Source organism: Nerophis lumbriciformis, linkage group LG16 (assembly GCF_033978685.3).
Source record: "Nerophis lumbriciformis linkage group LG16, RoL_Nlum_v2.1, whole genome shotgun sequence".
Lineage (NCBI taxonomy): Eukaryota > Metazoa > Chordata > Actinopteri > Syngnathiformes > Syngnathidae > Nerophis > Nerophis lumbriciformis.
The window spans coordinates 43,142,951-43,164,507 of record NC_084563.2 but is presented as its reverse complement, the minus strand read 5'-3'; the positions used below and the strand labels follow the sequence as shown (position 1 = coordinate 43,164,507).

Genomic DNA, 21,557 nt, shown 5'->3' with positions numbered 1-21,557 from the left:
GTAGTTTAACCCAGTAGATGAGAGGGTAGATTCCGTCCACCTTTGGGTGAGGGGGACGGGTCCTGACTGTTTGTGCTTACGCATCAAACAGCAGCTCAGAGTACCCACCCATTTTCAATTCCCTCAAGGGAGTACTGGAGAGTGCTCCCTCAGGTGATTTCCTTGTTCTGCTGGGTGACTTCAACGCTCATATTGGCATCGACAGTGAACCCTGGAGAGGCGGGATTGGGAAGAATGGCCGCCCAGATCTGAACCAGAGTGGTGTTTTGTAATTGGACTTTTGTGCCCGTCACAGATTGTCCATAACAAACACAATGTTCAAACATAAGGGTGTCCATATGTGCACTTGGCACCAGGACACCTTAGGCCACAGTCCCATGATCGACTTTGTAGTTGTGTCATCGGATTCATGATTTGGACACTCGAGTGGAGAGAGGGGAGTAGCTTTCTACCGATCACCACCTGGCGGTGAATTGGCTCCGATGGTGAGGGAGGATGCCAGACAGAGCTGGCAGGCCCAAACGCATTGTGAGGGTCTGCTGGGAACGTCTAGCAGTCTCCCATCAGAGAGAGTTGCAATTCCCACTTCCAGAAGAACTTTGAACATGTCACAAGGGAGGCGCTGGATATTGAGTTCGAGTGGACCATGTTCCGTACTTCTATTGTCGAGGCGGCTGATTGGAGATGTGGCCGCAAGGTGGTTGGTGCCTGTCGTGACGGTAATCCTAGAACCAGCGGTGAGGGATGCCGTCAAGCTGAAGAAGGAGTCCTATTGGGTCCTTTTGGCTCATGGAACTCCGGAGGCAGTGGACAGGAACCGACAGGCCAAACGGTCTGCGGCTTCGGCGGTCGCTTAGGCAAAAACTGGGACATGGGAGAACTTCGTGGAAGCCACGGAAAACCACTTCCGGACGACTTCGAAGTGATTTCGGACCACCATCCGCCACCTCAGGAGGGGGAAGCAGTGCACTGTCAACACCGTGTATGGTGAGGATGATGTGCTGCTGACCTCGACTGTGGATGTTGTGGATCGGTGGAGAGAATACTTCGAAGACCGCCTCAATCCCACCTACACATCTACCTAAGAGGAAGCAGTGCCTCTGTAATCTGTGGTGGGCTTTCCTATTTCTGAGGTTGCCAAGGTAGTTAAAAAGCTCCTTGATGGCAAGGCCCTGGGGGTGGATGAGATCCGCCCGGAATTCCTTAAGGCGCTCGATGCTGTGGTGCTGTCTTGGTTGACAAGACTCTGCAACATTATCTACCCATTAAAAAGGTCCGAATTGAACAAGAAAGCACTACTCAGACAACCAAAAGCAGAAAAAACCTAAAAAAAAACAGACAAGACTTCCTCATATTTACCTTGCATAAACTAAACTTAAGTCTTGGTTGGTGGAACAAATATTTAATAATGCTTGTATCAAGGGTGATGGGTCAAATGCAGAGAATTTTGCCACACCTAGTGTGTGTGTGACAATCATTGGTACTCTAACTATATTATGTCCAATGATCCTAGGAACTATGTTGTTTGGGGGCTTCTATGCCCCATGGTTGGGTCTCCCAAGACAAACAGGTCCTAGGTGAGGGATCAGACAAAGAGCAGCTCAAACATCGGGGGCGGTACCTCTGGATTGGCAGACCGGGTTGGTGGTTTCTCTCTTTAAGAAGGAGAACCGGAGGGTGTGTTCCAACTATCGTGGGATCACACTCCTCAGCCTTCCCGGTAAGGTCTATTCGGGTGTACTGGAGAGGAGGCTACGACGGATAGTTGAACTTTGGCCTGGGAACGCCTCGGGATCCCCATGGAGGAGTTGGACGAATTGGCTGGGGAGAGGGAAGTCTGGGCTTCTCTGCTTAGGCTACTAACCCTAACCTTAACCCCCGCGACCTGACCTCAGACAAGCGGAAGAAAATGGATGGATGGATGGATGTATATGTTGCTATGATTTGATAACATTCATTAAATCAACAAAATCTGTTAATTCTACAGTATGCAATACTTGAGTTGTTTTTTCTATTGACTACTAACAGCTTTTTCCAGTTGTTTGCTGATTCTCATTTCTTACACTACATTTCTTGTTCCCCCCTACCCACATCTGACCCTTTTGGTTCCTCCTTCTCCTCTTCCTCCTCATTATCATCATCATCATCATCAGTGACTAAAAGACGCAAGGCTCATCTGAAGAGGCTAGACCGCCGCTGGACCCTTGGGGGTATTGTCAACCGCCAACAGAGCAGAGGTGAACATGCAGACGACACACTTCCAAAAGTACACTCTGCAAAGACGTCGTTAACATTGATACACACACTATTGGCATGTGGTCAGGGGTAAATAGAGAACCATTAACATTTGTCCATTTAACTGTTTTATAACGGCATTTTCTTAATGAAAAAAATTGCTTGACCTGCAAATTACCTGAAGGAATATTGAACAGAAACCTGAGATGAAGCCTCACGAGCCCAGCCTACCCTCTGATTAAGCAATCCTCCATAAATTCGGTTTGGATGGCGCTTGCCCGTTTATGTTTATCAGCTTGTCGCCAATATGATGTTTACAGAAACATTTATCACACACCACGTCTTTCTACAACCTGTACAATGTATCTAATGGTAGTGTGCTATTACAAACCCCGTTTCCATATGAGTTGAGAAATTGTGTTAGATGTAAATATAAACGGAATACAATGATTTGCAAATCCTTTTCAACCCATATTCAGTTGAAAATGCTACAAAGACAACATATTTGATGTTCAAACTGATAAAAACATTTTTTTTTGCAAATAATCATTAACTTTAGAATTTGATGCCAGCAACACGGGCCAAAGAAGTTGGGAAAGGTGGCAATAAATACTGATAAAGTTGAGGAATGCTCATCAAACACTTATTTGGAACATCCCACAGGTGAACAGGCAAATTGGGAACATGTGGGTGCCATGATTGGGTATAAAAGTAGATTCCATGAAATGCTCAGTCATTCACAAACAAGGATGGGGCGAGGGTCACCACTTTGTCAACAAATGCGTGAGCAAATTTTTGAACAGTTTAAGAAAAACCTTTCTCAAACAGCTATTGCAAGGAATTTAGGGATTTCACCATCTACGGTCCGTAATATCATCAACAAGCGACATCAAATGTTGTAAAGGATATCACCACATGGGCTTAGGAACACTTCAGAAACCCACTGTCAGTAACTACAGTTGGTCGCTACATCTCTAAGTGCAAGTTAAAACTCTCTTATGCAAGGCGAAAACCGTTTATCAACAACACCCAGAAACGGCGTCAGCTTCGCTGGGCCGGAGCTCATCTAAGGTGGACTGATACAAAGTGGAAAAGTGTTCTGTGGTCTGACAAGTCCACATTTCAAATTGTTTTTGGAAACTGTGGACGTTGTGTCCTCCGGACCAAAGAGGAAAAGAACCATCCGGATTGTTATAGGCGCAAAGTTGAAAAGCCAGCATCTGTGATGGTATGGGGGTGTATTAGTGCCCAAGACATGGGTAACTTACACATCTATGAAGGCGCCATTAATGCTGAAAGGTACATACAGGTTTTGGAGCAACATATGTTGCCATCCAAGCAACGTTACCATGGACGCCCCTGCTTATTTCAGCAAGACAATGCCAAGACACGTGTTACATCAACGTGGCTTCATAGTAAAAGAGTGCGGGTACTAGACGGGCCTGCCTGTAGTCCAGACCTGTCTTCCACTGAAAATGTGTGGCGCATTATGAAGCCTAAAATACCACAACGGAGACCCCCGGACTGTTGAACAACTTAAGCTGTACATCAAGCAAGAATGGGAAAGAATTCCACCTGAGAAGCTTAAAAAATGTGTCTCTTCAGTTCCCAAACATTTACTGAGTGTTGTTAAAAGGAAAGGCCATGTAACACAGTGGTGAACATGCCCTTTCCCAACTACTTTGGCACGTGTTGCAGCCATGAAATTCTAAGTTAATTATTATTTGCAAAAAAAAATAAAAGTTTATGAGTTTGAATATCAAATATCTTGTCTTTGTAGTGCATTCAATTGAATATGGGTTGAAAAGGATTTGCAAATCATTGTATTCCGTTTATATTTACATCTAACACAATTTCCCAACTCATATGGAAACGGGGTTTGTAATATTCTTGCTCACTGGACATGAATTGCAGACAAATGTCATAAGGCCAGACATGACTTGGGTTTATCGTCCACGAGCTGCCAGGTGCTTGTCGCTGCTGTCCTTCTACAGGGAGAAAAATAATCTGATACTCTTTAAACAAAAAGAAGAGAAAGTAAGCTATTGCTTGAAGGGCCCATAGCGTTCAAACGACCGAAATGTCATTAACAAGTTCTCTTAAAGGGGACCTATTATGCAGAAATAACTTTTCTTACCTATTGGTACCTGTGTTTGTGTATTTCGGATCTGCATAAGTCCCAAACATTTGAATTCAAACCATTGAGGCATGGCAGAGATATTAATAAAACAATCTTGCCTTCCTTCAAACTTCCTCCAAACGAGCCGTTTGAAATTCGCCACATTTGTGGCATTTCACAATTGGTGACATCAGCAGATATCTCCATATATGGTCGAAAATTACCCGAAGAGCTTTGCGTGAGTCCACTGTTGTAGTCTGACGTTGTAGTCACCGAGTTCCTTGTTTTTCTCTATCCTCTAGTTGTGGGGCAAAATAACGTATAGTTCTTACCTATGTCTGTCAGTAGAAGTGCTATAAATTACAATATGACTGATGGGGAGAAGACGCCATTAACGCCGAAGGTTGTACGTTCAAACCCAGGTCAGAGGTAAAGTTAAGTTTTGAAACTTATGTTTTATTGATGTTAAAATTGTTTAATATGCCTAACACTGTAACTTCAGCATAGTAATTTAAAAAAGTGGATTAGTCATTGTGTTGCTCAAGGTAATATTATTTATATGGAGCTGGGATATCCATGATTTCAGCCTTTCAAAGCAATTTTTTTTACTCTTGGTATTTGTCAAATCCTGGTTATGGCCCTGTTTGGAAAGCTACCTTTCCATCGCCAGACTCGATATACTGCCCCCTTCTTGGTGTAACGCCATCTACAGAATTGGAGCCTATTTCCCTGCATAGAAAGTGTAGATAAATGCATCAAAAACTATTGTTTTCATCACTTAATTGCATGATTTTGTTGCCCTGGTCCATGCTCATCAGTAGAAGAGGACGCAAAATAGGATTCTAGTAGATTACCTTCTTTTCCCTAGTTTTTTGGGCGCTAGGTTTGCTTTTCTTTCTCCCGTTTCTTTCTGCAGATTCTGCTGACTCAGTCATTCTCCCCTCGAGGGTGGGCCTGATTTTCGGGCTTGAGTAAAAAAATGTTCCATCCAAACTCCGAACAAAACCCTTCTTCGAATTCAGATCACTGCTCAATGATCAATGATAGCTGCAAATTATACTCCTCTCTCGTTCGGATTGCAATAGTGCCATACAACACCCTAAATAAAACTGCCAATGAGTGTTCACATTCCAGTGTGCGTGCCACACTTAGACATACCGTATTTTTCGGACTATAAGGCGCACTTAAAAACCTTTAATTTTCTCCAAAATCGACAGTGTGCCTAATAACCCGGTGCGCCTAACGTGCGGCATAATTCCGGTTGTGCATACTGCCCTTGAAGCAATTTTATTTGGTACATGGTGTAATGATAAGTGTGACTAGTAGATGGCAGTCATACATAAGAGATACGTGTAGACTGCAATATGATGGCAGTAAACAACACCAAAACTATAAATGTTCCATTCTAAAGTTCTAATGATTTGCAAAAAAAAAAAAGTTTATCAGTTTGAACATCAAATATGTTGTCTTTGTAGCATATTCAACTGAATATGGGTTGAAAATGATTTGCAAATCATTGTATTCCATTTACATTTACATCTAACACAATTTCCCAACTCATATGGAAACAAGGTTTGTATTTTTAAACAAAGAAAACAATCTGAAGTTGTCTTTACTTTTAAGTTATCGTGCCGTGATTCTACCAGTCCGATTTGGGAGTAGATTTTTGTTCATGTGGCATACTTGCCAACCCTCCCGGATTTTCCGGGAGACTCCCGAAATTCAGCGCCTCTCCCGAAAACCTCCCGGGACAAATTTTCTCCCGAAAATCTCCCGACATTCAGGCGGAGCTGGAAGCCACGCCCCCTCCAGCTCAATGCGGACCTGAGTGACGTCAGGTGCGCAACACCACGTAAATCGTTGGCCAACCAAAAAGTAACCCCAGTACACTATAGCCAACATTCACCAGGAGATGGCAACAGACAAACATAGATCACTATTACATTCCTACCCTTTTAGAAATGTATAGAAGTTACTCAAAATAAATAAACAACCCAACCAAAAAATGCAGCAGCTCAATTAAAAAACTGTACTTAAGCCACATTCTTTTCTTTTTTTTTTTAGTACTGAACTCTTAACCCTCATTTGTAAAAAAATAACATGCTTATTATACAAACAGTATTTGTACACCTTTAACACAGATTTTTATAATGTCTTCAGAGATTCCGTTTTTTTGGTGGTACTCGAAACCTTTCTGGGTACCTGCGAAAGGGTGTTCAGCATGGTTAGAAACATAGTGACAGAGAATAGAACAAGAATGGACAATTCAACCCTTAACTCAACAATGAGTAGATGAGTGTTATGTGTGTGTATATGTGTAAATAAATGAACACTGAAATTCAAGTATTTCTTTTATATATATATATATATATATATATATATATATATATATATATATATATATATAATAAAATAAATATATATATATAGCTAGAATTCACTGAAAGTCAAGTATTTCTTATATATATATATATATATGAAATACTTGACTTGGTGAATTCTCGCTGTAAATATACTCCTCCCCTCTTAGCCCCGCCCCCAACCACGCCCCCGACCACCCCCCCCCACCCCCCACCTCCCGAAATCGGAGGTCTCAAGGTTGGCAAGTATGCCATGTGGCCCCCCATCTAGAATGAGTTTGACACCCCTGGTCTAGAATGAAACTAAATTTGCGCCAGTCGGTGGGCCTTGGAGAGCGACTGCTTTCTTCCACTAACACTTTGCTTCACGCACATAAATCCAACGTATTGTGTCTTTCCCTTCTCTTTTTTGTCAGTACTACTAAATCCAAATGTACCTGAAATACCTGCATGGAGCAGCGAAAGCTCATTCAGCCTTTTCTTATCGCCGAGGGCAATGCATTATCAGGAAGAAGCAGTGGTGCCGCCATTCACAGAGGAACAAGGAGTGTAAAAAACAAGCCGATGGGATCAGAATAACGTTACTCACATTTCTACGGTCGCCTTAACCGGCTGCACATTTTAATGTTTGATTTGTCCAAGCTGTGGAAAAATGCTTGAGAAACATTTTGTTTCCAAAATATCCAAGCTCCCCTGGGTTTTAGGACTCCCTCAAGCTGTAACACTTCAGTGATTTGTGAGACGACAACAACTGTAACACAGTTGTTCCATCCATTTTTCCCATTCCCTCTTGCATTTATCTGGCTCTAATGTCACGTCAGTAGATGGACAAACTTAGACTGAACAGAAAATATGTTATTACCGTATTTTTCGGACCATAGGGCACACCGGACTAAAAGGCACACTATTCAGGTCTATTTTCATACAAAAGGCGCATTAAAGGGGTCATATTATGATTTTTTTCTAAATGTAAAACACTTCCTTGTGGTCTACATAACATGTAATGGTGGTTCTTTGGTCAAAATGTTGCATAGATGATGTTTTACAGACCGTTTTCAAGGCACTTTCTGACAGTCGCTTCTGTATGTGCCGTTTTGTGCGCGGTCTTATTTACGTGGCTCACCTTCGGCAGCGTCTTCTCCCCGTCATCTTTGTTGTAGCGGTGTAGCGTGCAAGGACGGGAGTGGAAGAAGTGTCAAAAGATGGAGCTAACTGTTTTAATGACATTCACACTTTACTTCAATCAATAACGAAGCAGCATCGAACAACAACACCGGAAAAGTGTTCCGTGAAAAAACGTCCGACCGGAACTCCAATAACTAAAGTTCCTTGGGTGAATAATGTAAACTCACTACACCGGTGTGTTTTAGCGCTTTCATGGCGAGTTTCCTGACAAATATAAGTAAGAACTTTACACTACGTTTTATTAGAAATGATGAATGTCACATAAGAAGATAGAGAAAAAGAAAAAGCTTATCAACTACGGCGTCGGTACGAACTACAATTGCGGACACGCGCACATTTTCAGGACTTATGCAGATCCCAAACACACATCAGCAGGTAGCAGAAGGTAAGAAATTTGCTTTTGCATAATATTGCGAAACAGGTGCCCTTTTGCGGTCCTTATACACACACGTATGTTTAACGTGCTGACAATCCATCAAGCGGTGCGGCTTCATAGCTTACCGGAAGTCGTACTGAAAACATTTTTGACAGATTTTTGAGCGCCGTGTGACAAGACAACTTCAGATTGTTTTCTTTGTTTAAAAATACAAACCCCGTTTCCATATGAGTTGGGAAATTGTGTTAGATGTAAATATAAACGGAATACAATGATTTGCAAATCATTTTCAACCCATATTCAGTTGAATATGCTACAAAGACAACATATTTGATGTTCAAACTGATAAACTTTTTTTTTTTTTGCAAATAATCATTAACTTTAGAATTTGATGTTAGCAACACGTGACAAAGAAGTTGGGAAAGGTGGCAATAAATACTGATAAAGTTGAGGAATGCTCATCAAACACTTATTTGAAACATCCCACAGGTGAACAGGCAAATTGGGAACAGGTGGGTGCCATGATTGGGTATAAAAGTGGATTCCATAAAATGCTCAGTCATTCACAAACAAGGATGGGGCGAGGGTCACCACTTTGTCAACAAATGCGTGAGCAAATTGTTGAACAGTTTAAGAAAAACCTTTCTCAACCAGCTATTGCAAGGAATTTAGGGATTTCACCATCTACGGTCCGTAATATCATCAAAGGGTTCAGAGAATCTGGAGAAATCACTGCAAGTAAGCAGCTAAGCCCGTGACCTTCGATCCCTCAGGCTGTACTGCATCAACAAGCGACATCAGTGTGTAAAGGATATCATCACATGGGCCCAGGAACACTTCAGAAACCCACTGTCAGTAACTACAGTTGGTCGCTACATCTGTAAGTGCAAGTTAAAACTCTCCTATGCAAGGCAAAAACCGTTTATCAACAACACCCAGAAACGCCGTCGGCTTCGCTGGGCCAACAAGTCAGAAAACCAACACATTTAGCTGAACAGCACCAATTTTGTCAAGAGGAGTGGTCAAAAATTCAAGCAGAAGCTTGTGGATGGCTACCAAAAACGTCTTATTGCAGTGAAACTTGCCAAGGGACATGTAAGCAAATATTAACATTGCTGTATGTATACTTTTGACCCAGCAGATTTGCTCACATTTTCAGTAGACCCATAATAAATTCATAAAAAGAACCAAACTTCATGAATGTTTTTTGTGACCAATAAGTATGTGCTCCAATCACTCTATCACAAAAAAATAGGAGTTGTAGAAATGATTGGAAACTCAAGACAGCCATGACATTATGTTCATTACAAGTGTACGTAAACTTTTGATCGCGACTAATTTTATTTTCATTATTTCAAGATTTTTTTCTTCCCTCGCCCACCCTAATTATTCATTATTAATAGTAGAGATTTCCGACAACATCGGACTGCCGATATTATCGGCCGATAAATGCTTTAAAATTTCACGTCGGAAATTATCGGTATCGGTTTCAAAATTATCGGTATCGGTTTCAAAAAGTAAAATGTATGACTTTTCAAAACGCCTCTGTACGGAGTGGTACACGGACGTAGGGAGAAGTAGAGAGCGCCAATAAAACCTTTGCGTGCCGGCCCAATCACATAATATATACGGCTTTTCACACACACACACACACACACACACACAAGTGAATGCATGCATACTTGGTCAACAGCCATACAGGTCACACTGAGGGGTGGCCGTATAAACAACTTTAACACTGTTACAAATATGCGCCACACTGTGAACCCACACCAAACAAGAATGACAAACACATTTCAGACCGTAACACAACATAAACACAACAGAACAAATACCCAGAAGCCCTTGGAGCACTAACTCTTCTGGGACGCTACAATATACACCCCCCGCTAACCCCGCCCACCTCAACCTCCTCACGCTCTCTCAGGGAGAGCATGTCTCAAATTCCAAGCTGCTGTTTTGAGGCATGTTAAAAAAAAGAAATGCACTTTGTGACTTCAATAATAAATATGGCAGTGCCATGTTGGCACTTTTTTTCCATAACTTGAGTTGATTTATTTTGGAAAACCTTGTTACATTGTTTAATGCATCCAGCGGGGCATCACAAAAAATGTAGGCATAATAATGTGTTAATTCCACGACTGTATATATCGGTATCGGTAATTAAGAGTTGGACAATATCGGATATCGGCAAAAAAGCCATTATCGGACATCTCTAAATGATAGTAAAAAGTCAACAACCCCGCTGGCTAGAAGACTAATCCATCATTCTTCTGCTGCTTTTGTTCACTGTTAGGTCTAGAAATCCTCGACATTCTACAAGCTGTTTGTACATTTAACTGAAAGGAGTGGCGAGGGTGGGGGTTTTAGTCTCATTTGGCGAGGCCCTGACGGATGTCTGCTGTTCAGGAGACATCTCCATATTGAGAGAGATGAATGCTTCCTGAGGGTCCAGATGGCGCTGATACATCTCAGCGAGGTCAAGAAGCAGCAGTTATTACAGAGTAGACGGCGGCTGTTTGTTATCATCGTCCGGGACAAGAGAATTGGGATTTGTATTAAGAGTGTTGGCGTAGATAAACATGATATTTTGCATGCAATTAAAAGATAAAACCAACCCAATTCTCTTGAAATGAACATTTCACCTGATGTGTTCCTCTTGTTTCTTCTTCCTGCAGAGGAGAAATACGTAACGGTGCAGCCGTATAGCAGCCAAGGGAAGGATGAGGTCAGCTTCGAAAAAGGGGTCACAGTGGAGGTGATACAGAAGAATCTGGAAGGCTGGTGGTACATCAGGTGAGTGACGCCCGCCTTATATGAATCGGCAATGTGTGTAAAAATGTCAAAATATTATACCGCCTTGTAGATCCCATCAATTTATTGAATTGTAAACACAGGATGTCTTCAGTCTGTTCCTACGACTGTGATGTGAGTTGACTTTTAGTACAAGTTGGAATACCTAAAGGAACACCCGAGTCATTCACACCCCAAAACCAGTGAAGTTGGCACGTTGTGTAAATGGTAAATAAAAACAGAATACAATGATTTGCAAATCCTTTTCAACCTATATTCAATTGACTAGACTGCAAAGACGAGATATTTAATGTTCGAACTGAGAAACTAACATTTTTTTTGGCACAGGGGCATTTTTACCACTGTGTTACCTGGCCTTTCCTTTTAACAACACTCAGTAAACGTTTGGGAACTGAGGAGACCATTTTTTAAAGCTTTTCAAGTGGAATTCTTTCCCATTCTTGCTTGATGTACAGCTTAAGTTGTTCAACAGTCCGGGGGTCTCCGTTGTGGTATTTTAGGCTTCATAATGCGCCACACATTTTCAATGGGACAGGCAGGCCAGTCCAGTAACCGCACCCTTTTACTATGAAGCCAAGGCGTTGTAATACCTGGCTTGGCATTGTCTTGCTGAAATAAGCAGGGGCGTCCAAGTTAACGTTGCTTGGATGGCGACATATGTTGCTCCAAAACCTGTATGTACCTTTCAGCATTAATGGTGCCTTACAGATGTGTAAGTTACCCATACCTTTGGCACTAATACACCCCCATACCATCACAGATGCTGGCTTTTGAACTTTGCACCTATAACAATCCGGATGGTTCTTTTCCTCTTTGGTCCGGAGGACACGACGTCCACAGTTTGCAAAAACTATTTGAAATGTGGACTCGTCAGACCACAGAACACTTTTCCACTTTGCAACAGTCCATTTTAGATGAGCCCGGGCCCAGCGAAGCCGGCGGCGTTTGTGGGTGTTGTTGATAAATGGCTTTGGCTTTGCATAGTAGTTTTAACTTGCACTTACAGATGTAGCGACGGAAGTGGTGACCCTCGCCCCATCCTTGTTTGTGAATGACTGAGCATTTCATGGAACCTTCCTTTTTTTACCCAATCATGGCACCCACCTGTTCCCAATTAACATATTCACCTGTGGGATGTTCCAAATAAGTGTTTGATGAGCATTCCTCAGGTTTATCAATCTTTTTTGCCACTTGTGCCAGCTTTTTTGAAACATGTTGCAGGCTTCAAATTCTAAATGAGCTAATATTTGCAAAAAATAACAAAAAAGTTTTCCAGTTCGAACAATAAATATATTGTCTTTGCATTGAATATAAGTTGAAAAGGATTTGCAAATCATTGTATTCTGTTTTTATTTACGATTTACACAACGTGCCAACTTCGCCGGTTTTGGGGTTTGTAAAATACAATTACCGTTTTTTTCGGAGTATAAGTCGCACCGGAGTATAAGTCGCACCTGCCGAAAATGCATAATAAAGAAGGAAAAAACATAAATCGCACTGGAGCCCGACCAAACTATGAAAAAAATTGCGACTTATAGTCCGAAAAATACGGTATACAAATAAATACAAAATTTAAAAATAACACTGATTGAAAAGCAGAACAATTCCTTACTTTTATCCCAGTGGTTGTGTTGTAAGGGATAATAAGAAGTCTCAATAATAAGACCTTTACACTGCTTAGTTATCACTTCATTTCATAGCGGAAGACCCTTTCACATGTCTAAAGATACCATCCTTATTCTCCAAGACGGTCGCAACGATTGAGCGGTTCAGACCGAGCGTGCAGCAAATGTTGATTACTTCTTCACTGAGCGATTTACGACATCTCTTGGCATTTCATTTTTTGCTTACCATTTCCTTTTCTTTGAGGCACTGCCACCAGAAGAATTTGCTTGGGAGATACAGGGGTGTACGGTGTGACACATTTACTCGCAAATGCAACTAAAAATAGACTGACTTGAAGAAAAAAAAAACATTTTGGATTTCAACCCCTTCATCGCTTTTTGCTCCTAAAATAAATCCATTTAAATTTGATAAAACTTGAGTAAAATGTTTGCCCACCTGTATTACATCATAATCAGCATAACCAAGTAGCAAGTGATTGACGTGGAAGTGACCACTCAACTGAAAGTTGTGTGTGAGGGTGTGTCCCTCCCTCCTGCATCATGCACAGAGGGGAGCTCCACACCTCCTAGTTTACACACTGAGGCTGACTTTGCCTTCCCATCACGGAAAAAAACAAGTTAGTTGGAGGTTCTAGTCAGTAAAAGACAACGTTTTTTTCATCACCTTAAAACTTTACACAAACTGCGCTGTGCGCTATTAACCCCAAAGATCGGAGGGAAAATGTAAACAACAAATCAATGATGGGAGTGACAAACTTACCATCCAAACAATACCCCATACAGCCATGGAATCACGTTCAATCTACCGTATTTTTCGGACTATAAGTCGCTCCGGAGTATAAGTCGCACCGGCCAAAAATGCATAATAAAGAAGGAAAAGAACATATATAAGTCGCACTTTTTGGGGAAATGTATTTGATAAAATCCAACACCAAGAATAGACATTTGAAAGGCAATTTAAAATAAATAAAGAATAGTGAACAACAGGCTGAATAAGTGTACGTTATATGACGCATATAACTAAATAATATGATTTGATATTTTACGGTAATGTGTTAATAATTTCACACATAAGTCGCTCCTGAGTATAAGTCGCACCCGGCCAAACTATGAAAAAAAAACTGCGACTTATAGTCCGAAAAATACGGTACTTATCAAGCAGAGGGAACACAAACCAGTGAAAGATTCAAAAGAGCTCTTTAAAAGAGCTGACAAACCGCTGCTGCTAGCCTGCTAAGCTAACAAACTAGCTCAAAACCAGACTTGCTGACGTCTCACGTCACGAGGCAACAGGTATCGCCTTTTTAAAGGCAGACGCATGCTGAAACTGATCTCAACTGCAATATGCCAGATAGTTGACGTTTTTTTGTTAAGTAACGCAATAATTACTTTCCCTAGTAATTACATTTATTAAAGAGTCATTCCGTTAGTAATTCAATTACTTTTTTGGTAACGAGTAACTGTAATTAATGACTTTTTCAAAGACATTTCCGGTACACACAGCATCATGAAGCAGTTGGCAGGTTCGTGTTCCTAGCTAACATCTTTGTGTGTATTTCCTATAATACTGTATTTTCCGGACTATAAGGCGCACTTAAAATCCTTTTTTTCCCTAAAAACTCGACAGTGCGCCTTATAACCCGGTGTGTCTAATGTAAGGAATACGTTTGGTTGAGTTTACCCACCTCGAAGCAATTTTATTTGGTACAAGGTGTAATGATAAGTGTGACCGGTAGATGGCAGTCAGACATAAGTGTAGACTGCAGCGTTTGATGTGCTTCAACAAACGAGTATTATTATGGTGTGTTTATAGCTAAGACATATTATCTGGCGTTTTGTTTTGCGATATTATGCAAAAGTAACTTTTCTTACCTTCTGGTACCTGTTGATCTGTATTTGGGATCTGCATAACTCCTGAAAAATTGCGCGTGTCCGCATTTATAGTCCGTGCCCACACAGTCGTCGATAAGCTTCTTCTTTTTCCTCTATCTTCTTGTTATGGGACATTCATCCTCCCCTGTTGCCATTTCTAATATAAAGTAGTGTAAAGTTCTTACTTATATCTGTCAGTAAACTCGCCATGAAAGCACTAAAACATACCGGTGTAGTGAGTTTACATTATTCACCCGAGGAACTTTAGTTATTAGAGATTTCCGGTCGGACGGTTTTTCACGGGACACATTTCCGGCCTTGTTGTTGTTTACAGATGAGGAGATGCTGCTCCATTATTGATTTAAGTAAAGTCTGAATGTCATTAAAACAGTTAGCTCCATCTTTTGACAAAATGTTCCACTCCCGTCCTTGCACGCTACACCGCTACAACAAAGATGACGGGGAGAAGACGCTGCCGAAGGTGAGCCACCTAAATAAGACCGCCCACAATACGGCACATCCGGAAGCAACTGTCAGAAAGCGGCTTAAAGATGATCTGTAAAACATCATCTATGCAACATTTTCACCAAGGAACCACCATTACATGTTATGTAGACCACAAGGAAGTGTTTTACATTTAGAAAAAAAAAAAAATATGACTCCTTTAATGCGCACTATAATCCAGTGCGCCCATCCATCCATCCATCTTCTTCCGCTTATCCGAGGTCGGGTCACGGGGGCAGCAGCCTAAGCAGGGAAGCCCAGACTTCCCTCTCCCCAGCCACTTCGTCCAGCTCCTCCCGGTGGATCCCGAGGCGTTCCCAGGCCAGCCGGGAGACATAGTCTTCCCAACGTGTCCTGGGTCTTCCCCGTGGCCTCCTACCGGTCGGACGTGCCCGAAACACCTCCCGAGGGAGGCGTTCGGGTGGCATCCTGACCAGATGCCCGAACCACCTCATCTGGCTCCTCTCGATATGGAGGAGCAGCGGCTTTACTTTGAGCTCCCCCCGGATGGCAGAGCTTCTCACCCTATCTCTAAGGGAGAGCCCCGCCACCCGGCGGAGGAAACTCATTTCGGCCGCTTGTACCCGTGATCTTGTCCTTTCGGTCATGACCCAAAGCTCATGACCATAGGTGAGGATGGGAACGTAGATCGACCGGTAAATCGAGAGCTTTGCCTTCTGGCTCAGCTCCTTCTTCACCACAACGGATCGATACAGCGTCCGCATTACTGAAGATGCCGCACCGATCCGCCTGTCGATCTCACGATCCACTCTTCCCTCACTCGTGAACAAGACTCCGAGGTACTTGAACTCCTCCACTTGGGGCAAGATCTCCTCCCCAACCCGGAGATGGCACTCCACCCTTTTCCGGGCGAGAACCATGGACTCGGATTTGGAGGTGCTGATTCTCATCCCAGTCGCTTCACACTCGGCTGCGAACCGATCCAGTGAGAGCTGAAGATCTTGGCCAGATGAAGCCATCAGGACCACATCATCTGCAAAAAGCAGAGACCTAATCCTGCAGCCACCAAACCAGATACCCTCAACGCCTTGACTGCGCCTAGAAATTCTGTCCATAAAGGTTATGAACAGAATCGGTGACAAAGGGCAGCCCTGGCGGAGTCCAACCCTCACTGGAAACGTGTCCGACTTACTGCCGGCAATGCGGACCAAGCTCTGACACCGATTATACAGGGAGCGAACCGCCACAATAAGACAGTCCGTTACCCCATACTCTCTGAGCACTCCCCACAGGACTTCCCGGGGTACACGGTCGAATGCCTTCTCCAAGTCCACAAAGCACATGTAGACTGGTTGGGCAAACTCCCATGCACCCTCAAGGACCCTGCCGAGAGTATAGAGCTGGTCCACAGTTCCACGACCAGGACGAAAACCACACTGTTCCTCCTGAATCCGAGGTTCGACTATCCGGCGTAGCCTCCTCTCCAGTACACCTGAATAGACCTTACCGGGAAGGCTGAGTGTATATATAGGCCAGTGCGCCCTATATATGAAAAAAGATTAAAAAAATAGACCATTCATCGGCAGTGCGCCTTATAATCCGGTGCGCCTTATGGTCCGGAAAATACGGTAATGTTTATTATTAAAGGTCTATTATTATCATGTTGCTGCTGACCTTTTAAACATGCCCTCTTAAACCAAGGTACTTTATTTCACTTTATGTTCTTTTGTGTTTTTGTTAGTTGTTTTTTTAAAGAAGATCGGAGATTACATTTGACTTATATTATTTTCAAGTAGGGCTGGGTACATTTGACTTATATTATTTTCAAGTAGGGCTGGGCGATATGGCCTTTTTTTTAATATCTTGATATTTTTAGGCCATGTCACGATACACGATATATATCTCGATATTTTGCCTTAGCCTTGAATGAACACTTGATGCATATAATCACAGCAGTATGATGATTCTATGTGTCTACATTAAAACATTCTTCTTCATACTGCATTAATATATGCTCATTTTAAGCTTGCATGCAGAGAGGGAAATCAAAAGTGTATTTATTAAACAGTTATTAAGCAGTGGCACAAACATTCATGTCATTTCCAAAACAGAAAGTGCAAGATTGTCAGAGACATTTTAAAACAAGCTATTAGTGCACTTTTGTGCATGATGTCACTAAGATGACATATCAAAACAACACTAAATTAAAGTGCACTTTTTGTACAGAACACCACTACAATATTTTAAAACAAATAAAGTGCACTTTTGTGCATGATGTCACACAAGATATTTCAATAAGTGTCAAATAAAAATGAGCTGCATAATAGGAAATCAAATAGTGTATGTCCTTCGCTATGTGGTAGGTTCCTGCAGACGTTATCTCCTTCTGTCGTTGACTATTTTTTTCATACGGTGTTGATGTGGAAATGGTTGCCTCGGCATTTTGTTGGTGTGGCGCCGAACGGAGATGTTGACATGCGGAGTTTCAAGCACTCTTCATTCTCTCGCAGGTGACTTTTCAAATGATGCTACATATTAGCAGTAATGATACTTTTTGTAGCAACGCTTTTGTCCCACACTTGACAAATTACAATTGTCTGTTCGACATATTCCCACTTGAAGCCAAACCACCGCCAGACAATAGACCCCCCCGCTGTTTTTCTTGGGAATTCATTCTTCCTTCATTTGTTACCAGATTCGCACCTTCTTTCTCTCGTATTACCACTCGCACCACAGATAACGTTACCCATGCCGCTACCTCTATGCTCCGCGAGGGCGTATACGTATATGACGTATGTAAGAAGGTGCGCTTGTTTAAGGAGAGACAAGAAAGAGTGAGAAGAGCCTATAGTGTAATGCCCGCAGCTAAAAGCAACTGCGTGAGAACGTATACTCGAATATCACGATATAGTCATTTTCAATATCGCACAGACAAACCCGCGATATATCGAGTATATCGATATATCGCCCAGCCCTATTTTCAAGGCTTCGTTCCGGCTTAAAGGACATGGGGTTTAAATACAGAAAAGCTAAACAAAAGTAGTTATTAACGCAGAGACAGAACAAAAACAACGTTCCGATGGGCTAGGGAAAATCAATTGTGGACTATGGATGACTGTATGAAAGTCAAATTCAGTGATTAATCACAAGGTGATAATGCCTGAGCTTTTTTTTGGTGCTGCTCCAATGAGATTTATGAAGACGACTGCCTGAAGAAAACATTTACATTTCTACAGTCATTGATGATATGGTGTTGCATGTCAGGTAATGGCACTGGGGAGATAACATCTTCAATAAATGCACATGTTTACATTGACTTTTTGGCCATCGATCGAAAGGATGTTTGGGGATGATGACATTATTTTTTCAAGATGATAATGCATCTTGCCATAGAGCAGGGGTCGGCAACCCAAAATGTTGAAAGAACCATATTGGACCAAAAATACAATACATACAGATAGTGTGTCATGAGATATAAATGGACTTAAAGGAAACTAAATGACCTCAAATATACCTACAAACGAGGCATAATAATGCAATATGTACATATAGCTAGCCTAAATAGCATGTTAGCATCGATTAGCTTGCAGTCATGCAGTGACCAAATATGTCTGATTAGCACTCCACACAAGTCAATAACATCAACAAAACTCACATTTGTGCATTCATGCACAACGTTAAAAGTTTGGTGGACAAAATGAGACAGAAAAAGAAGTGGCATAAAACACGTACTAGAAAGTCGGAGAAAGTTATATATGTAAACAAACTACGGTGAGTTCAAGGACCGCCAAAATTAGTAGGACAAAACAGCGCTCGCCAAAGACTCGAATCAGTGAGGCATGTTTAATACAAACAGTGTGCTTTACAACAATTAGGGAGGTTAGCGTCATGTTTGTCCTTCTACGGAAACCATATTAAAACAATTTTTCATACATTTTTGAAAAAGCTCCAGAGAGCCACTAGGGCGGCGCTAAAGAGCCGCATGCGGCTCTAGAGCCGCGGGTTGCCGACCCCTGCCATAGAGCAAACACTGTACAAACTTCCCTTAAATAAAGATACAGATGTTCAATATAAGGGCCGGCAAATAGCCCAGAGCTCAATCCAATTTAAAATCTGTGGTGTAAATTGAAGAAAATGACAAGACTCTAACCTGCAAAGCTGATCTGGCAACAGCAATCAGGGGAAGTTGGAGCAAGATAGATGAGTTGTGTTTGTCACCGGCGAGGTCCATGCCTCAGAGACTGCAAGTACTCATATGCTGTGTTGTAGTGTTTTTCATTTGTTTTTCATGATTCCATCATTTCTTCCTCAGAATTAAGTGATTCAATAATATTTTCACTCTGCTTGATTGCTTGATAGGAAAATGAATCTGTTACTACAACAATTTATTTTCCTGTCTTCTTTTAGTGTTTCTTAAAGCCAGAACGTTGCCATGTGAAATGACTATAGTTTTAGATGTTATCTGCTTTATTTTTCTACAAAATGAACAACTGAAAAAACATCTTCCAAGACTGATGATCCCATAATGATAGCCAGGCGGTGTAGTTTACAATAGAGAAGCTGCTGTTTAAAAATGTTTGTTTTATAATGCAAAAGAGAAATCAATTTCTGTCGGTGAGGATGTGAAATGGTCTTAATTTTTATTATCATGGTCTTAAAGAAATCTTGAAAAGTCTTAAACTTTAATACGAAAAGACGACTTGCCGTATTTTCCGGACCATAGGGCGCACTGGATTATTAGGCACACTGCCGATGAATGGTCTATTTTTGATCTTTTTTCATATATAGGGCGCATTAAAGGCCTACTGAAATGTGATTTTCTTATTTAAACGAGGATAGCAGGTCCATTCTATGTGTCATACTTGATCATTTCGCGATATTGCAGTATTTTTGCTGAAAGGATTTAGTAGAGAACATCTCCATCTCCATAGAGCAGGTCAGCAGCAGGAAGCATGAAGTGCTCTAAAACTTGCTGGTAGACGGCTGCGTTGACCCTGGATCTCAGGAAACAGAGTGGACCGACACCAGCAGATGACATGGCACCCCAAACCATCACCCAACCATGCAAATTTTGCATTTCCTTTGGAAATCGAGGTCCCAGAGTCTGGAGGAAGACAGGAGAGGCACAGGATCCACGTTGCCTGAAGTCTAGTGTAAAGTTTCCACCATCAGTGATGGTTTGGGGTGCCATGTCATCTGCTGGTGTCGGTCCACTCTGTTTCCTGAGATCCAGGGTCAACGCAGCCGTCTACCAGCAAGTTTTAGAGCACTTCATGCTTCCTGCTGCTGACCTGCTCTATGGAGATGGAGATTTCAAGTTCCAACAGGACTTGGCGCCTGCACACAGCGCAAAATCTACCCGTGCCTGGTTTACGGACCATGGTATTTCTGTTCTAAATTGGCCCGCCAACTCCCCTGACCTTAGCCCCATAGAAAATCTGTGGGGTATTGTGAAAAGGAAGATGCAGAATGCCAGACCCAAAAACGCAGAAGAGTTGGAGGCCACTATCAGAGCAACCTGGGCTCTCATAACACCTGAGCAGTGCCAGAAACTCATCGACTTCATGCCACGCCGCATTAACGCAGTAATTGAGGCAAAAGGAGCTCCAACCAAGTATTGAGTATTGTACATGCTCATATTTTTCATTTTCATACTTTTCAGTTGGCCAACATTTCTAAAAATCCCTTTTTTGTATTAGCCTTAAGTAATATTCTAATTTTGTGACACACGGAATTTTGGATTTTCATTTGTTGCCACTTCAAATCATCAAAATTAAATGAAATAAACATTTGAACGCATCAGTCTGTGTGCAATGAATAAATATAATGTACAAGTTACACCTTTTGAATGCAATTACTGAAATAAATCAAGTTTTTCAAAATATTCTAATTTATTGGCTTTTACCTGTATATATACTCTATTAGCCACAACACAACCAGGCTTATATTTAATATGCCACAAATTAATCTCACATAACAAACACCTCCCACCTCCCGTCCATATAACCCGCCAATACAACTCAAACACCTGCACAACACACTCAATCCCACAGCCCAAAGTACCGTTCACCTCCCCAAAGTTCATACAGCACATATATTTCCCCAAAGTCCCCAAAGTTACGCACGTGACATGCACATAGCGGCACGCATGTACGGGCAAGCGATCAAATGTTTGGAAGCGTACTCACGGTACCGCGTCTGCGTATCCAACTCAAAGTCATCCTGGTAAGAGTCTCTGTTGTCCCAGTTCTCCACAGGCCAATGGTAAAGATTGACTGTCATCTTTCGGGAATGTAAACAATGAAACACCGGCTGTGTTTGTGTTGCTGCAGCCGGCCCCAATACACCGCTTCCCTTCTACAGCTTTCTTCTTTGCGGTCTCCATTGTTCATTGAACAAATTGCAAAAGATTCACCAACACAGATGTCCAGAATACTGTGGAATTTTGCGATGAAACAGACGACTTAATAGCTGGCCACCATGCTGTCTCAAAATGTCCTCTACAA

The 21,557-nt window shown here is 42.0% G+C and overlaps 1 protein-coding gene across 6 annotated transcripts in view; it reads left to right on the top strand.

The window, feature by feature from the left end:
- Window positions 1-21,557, top strand: part of LOC133617274 (SH3 and PX domain-containing protein 2A-like) — a 339,411-nt gene that overhangs the window by 274,988 nt on the left and 42,866 nt on the right. For all 6 annotated transcript variants that reach the window (XR_012050910.1, XM_061977175.2, XM_061977176.2 and 3 more), the window contains 2 exons: window positions 2,154-2,237; window positions 10,954-11,071. Coding sequence is in view for 5 of the 6 variants with exons in the window: in XM_061977175.2 (XP_061833159.2) it covers window positions 2,154-2,237; window positions 10,954-11,071 (202 nt within the window). In the remaining variant the exon portion in view is untranslated. The remainder of the gene's footprint in view (window positions 1-2,153; window positions 2,238-10,953; window positions 11,072-21,557) is intronic.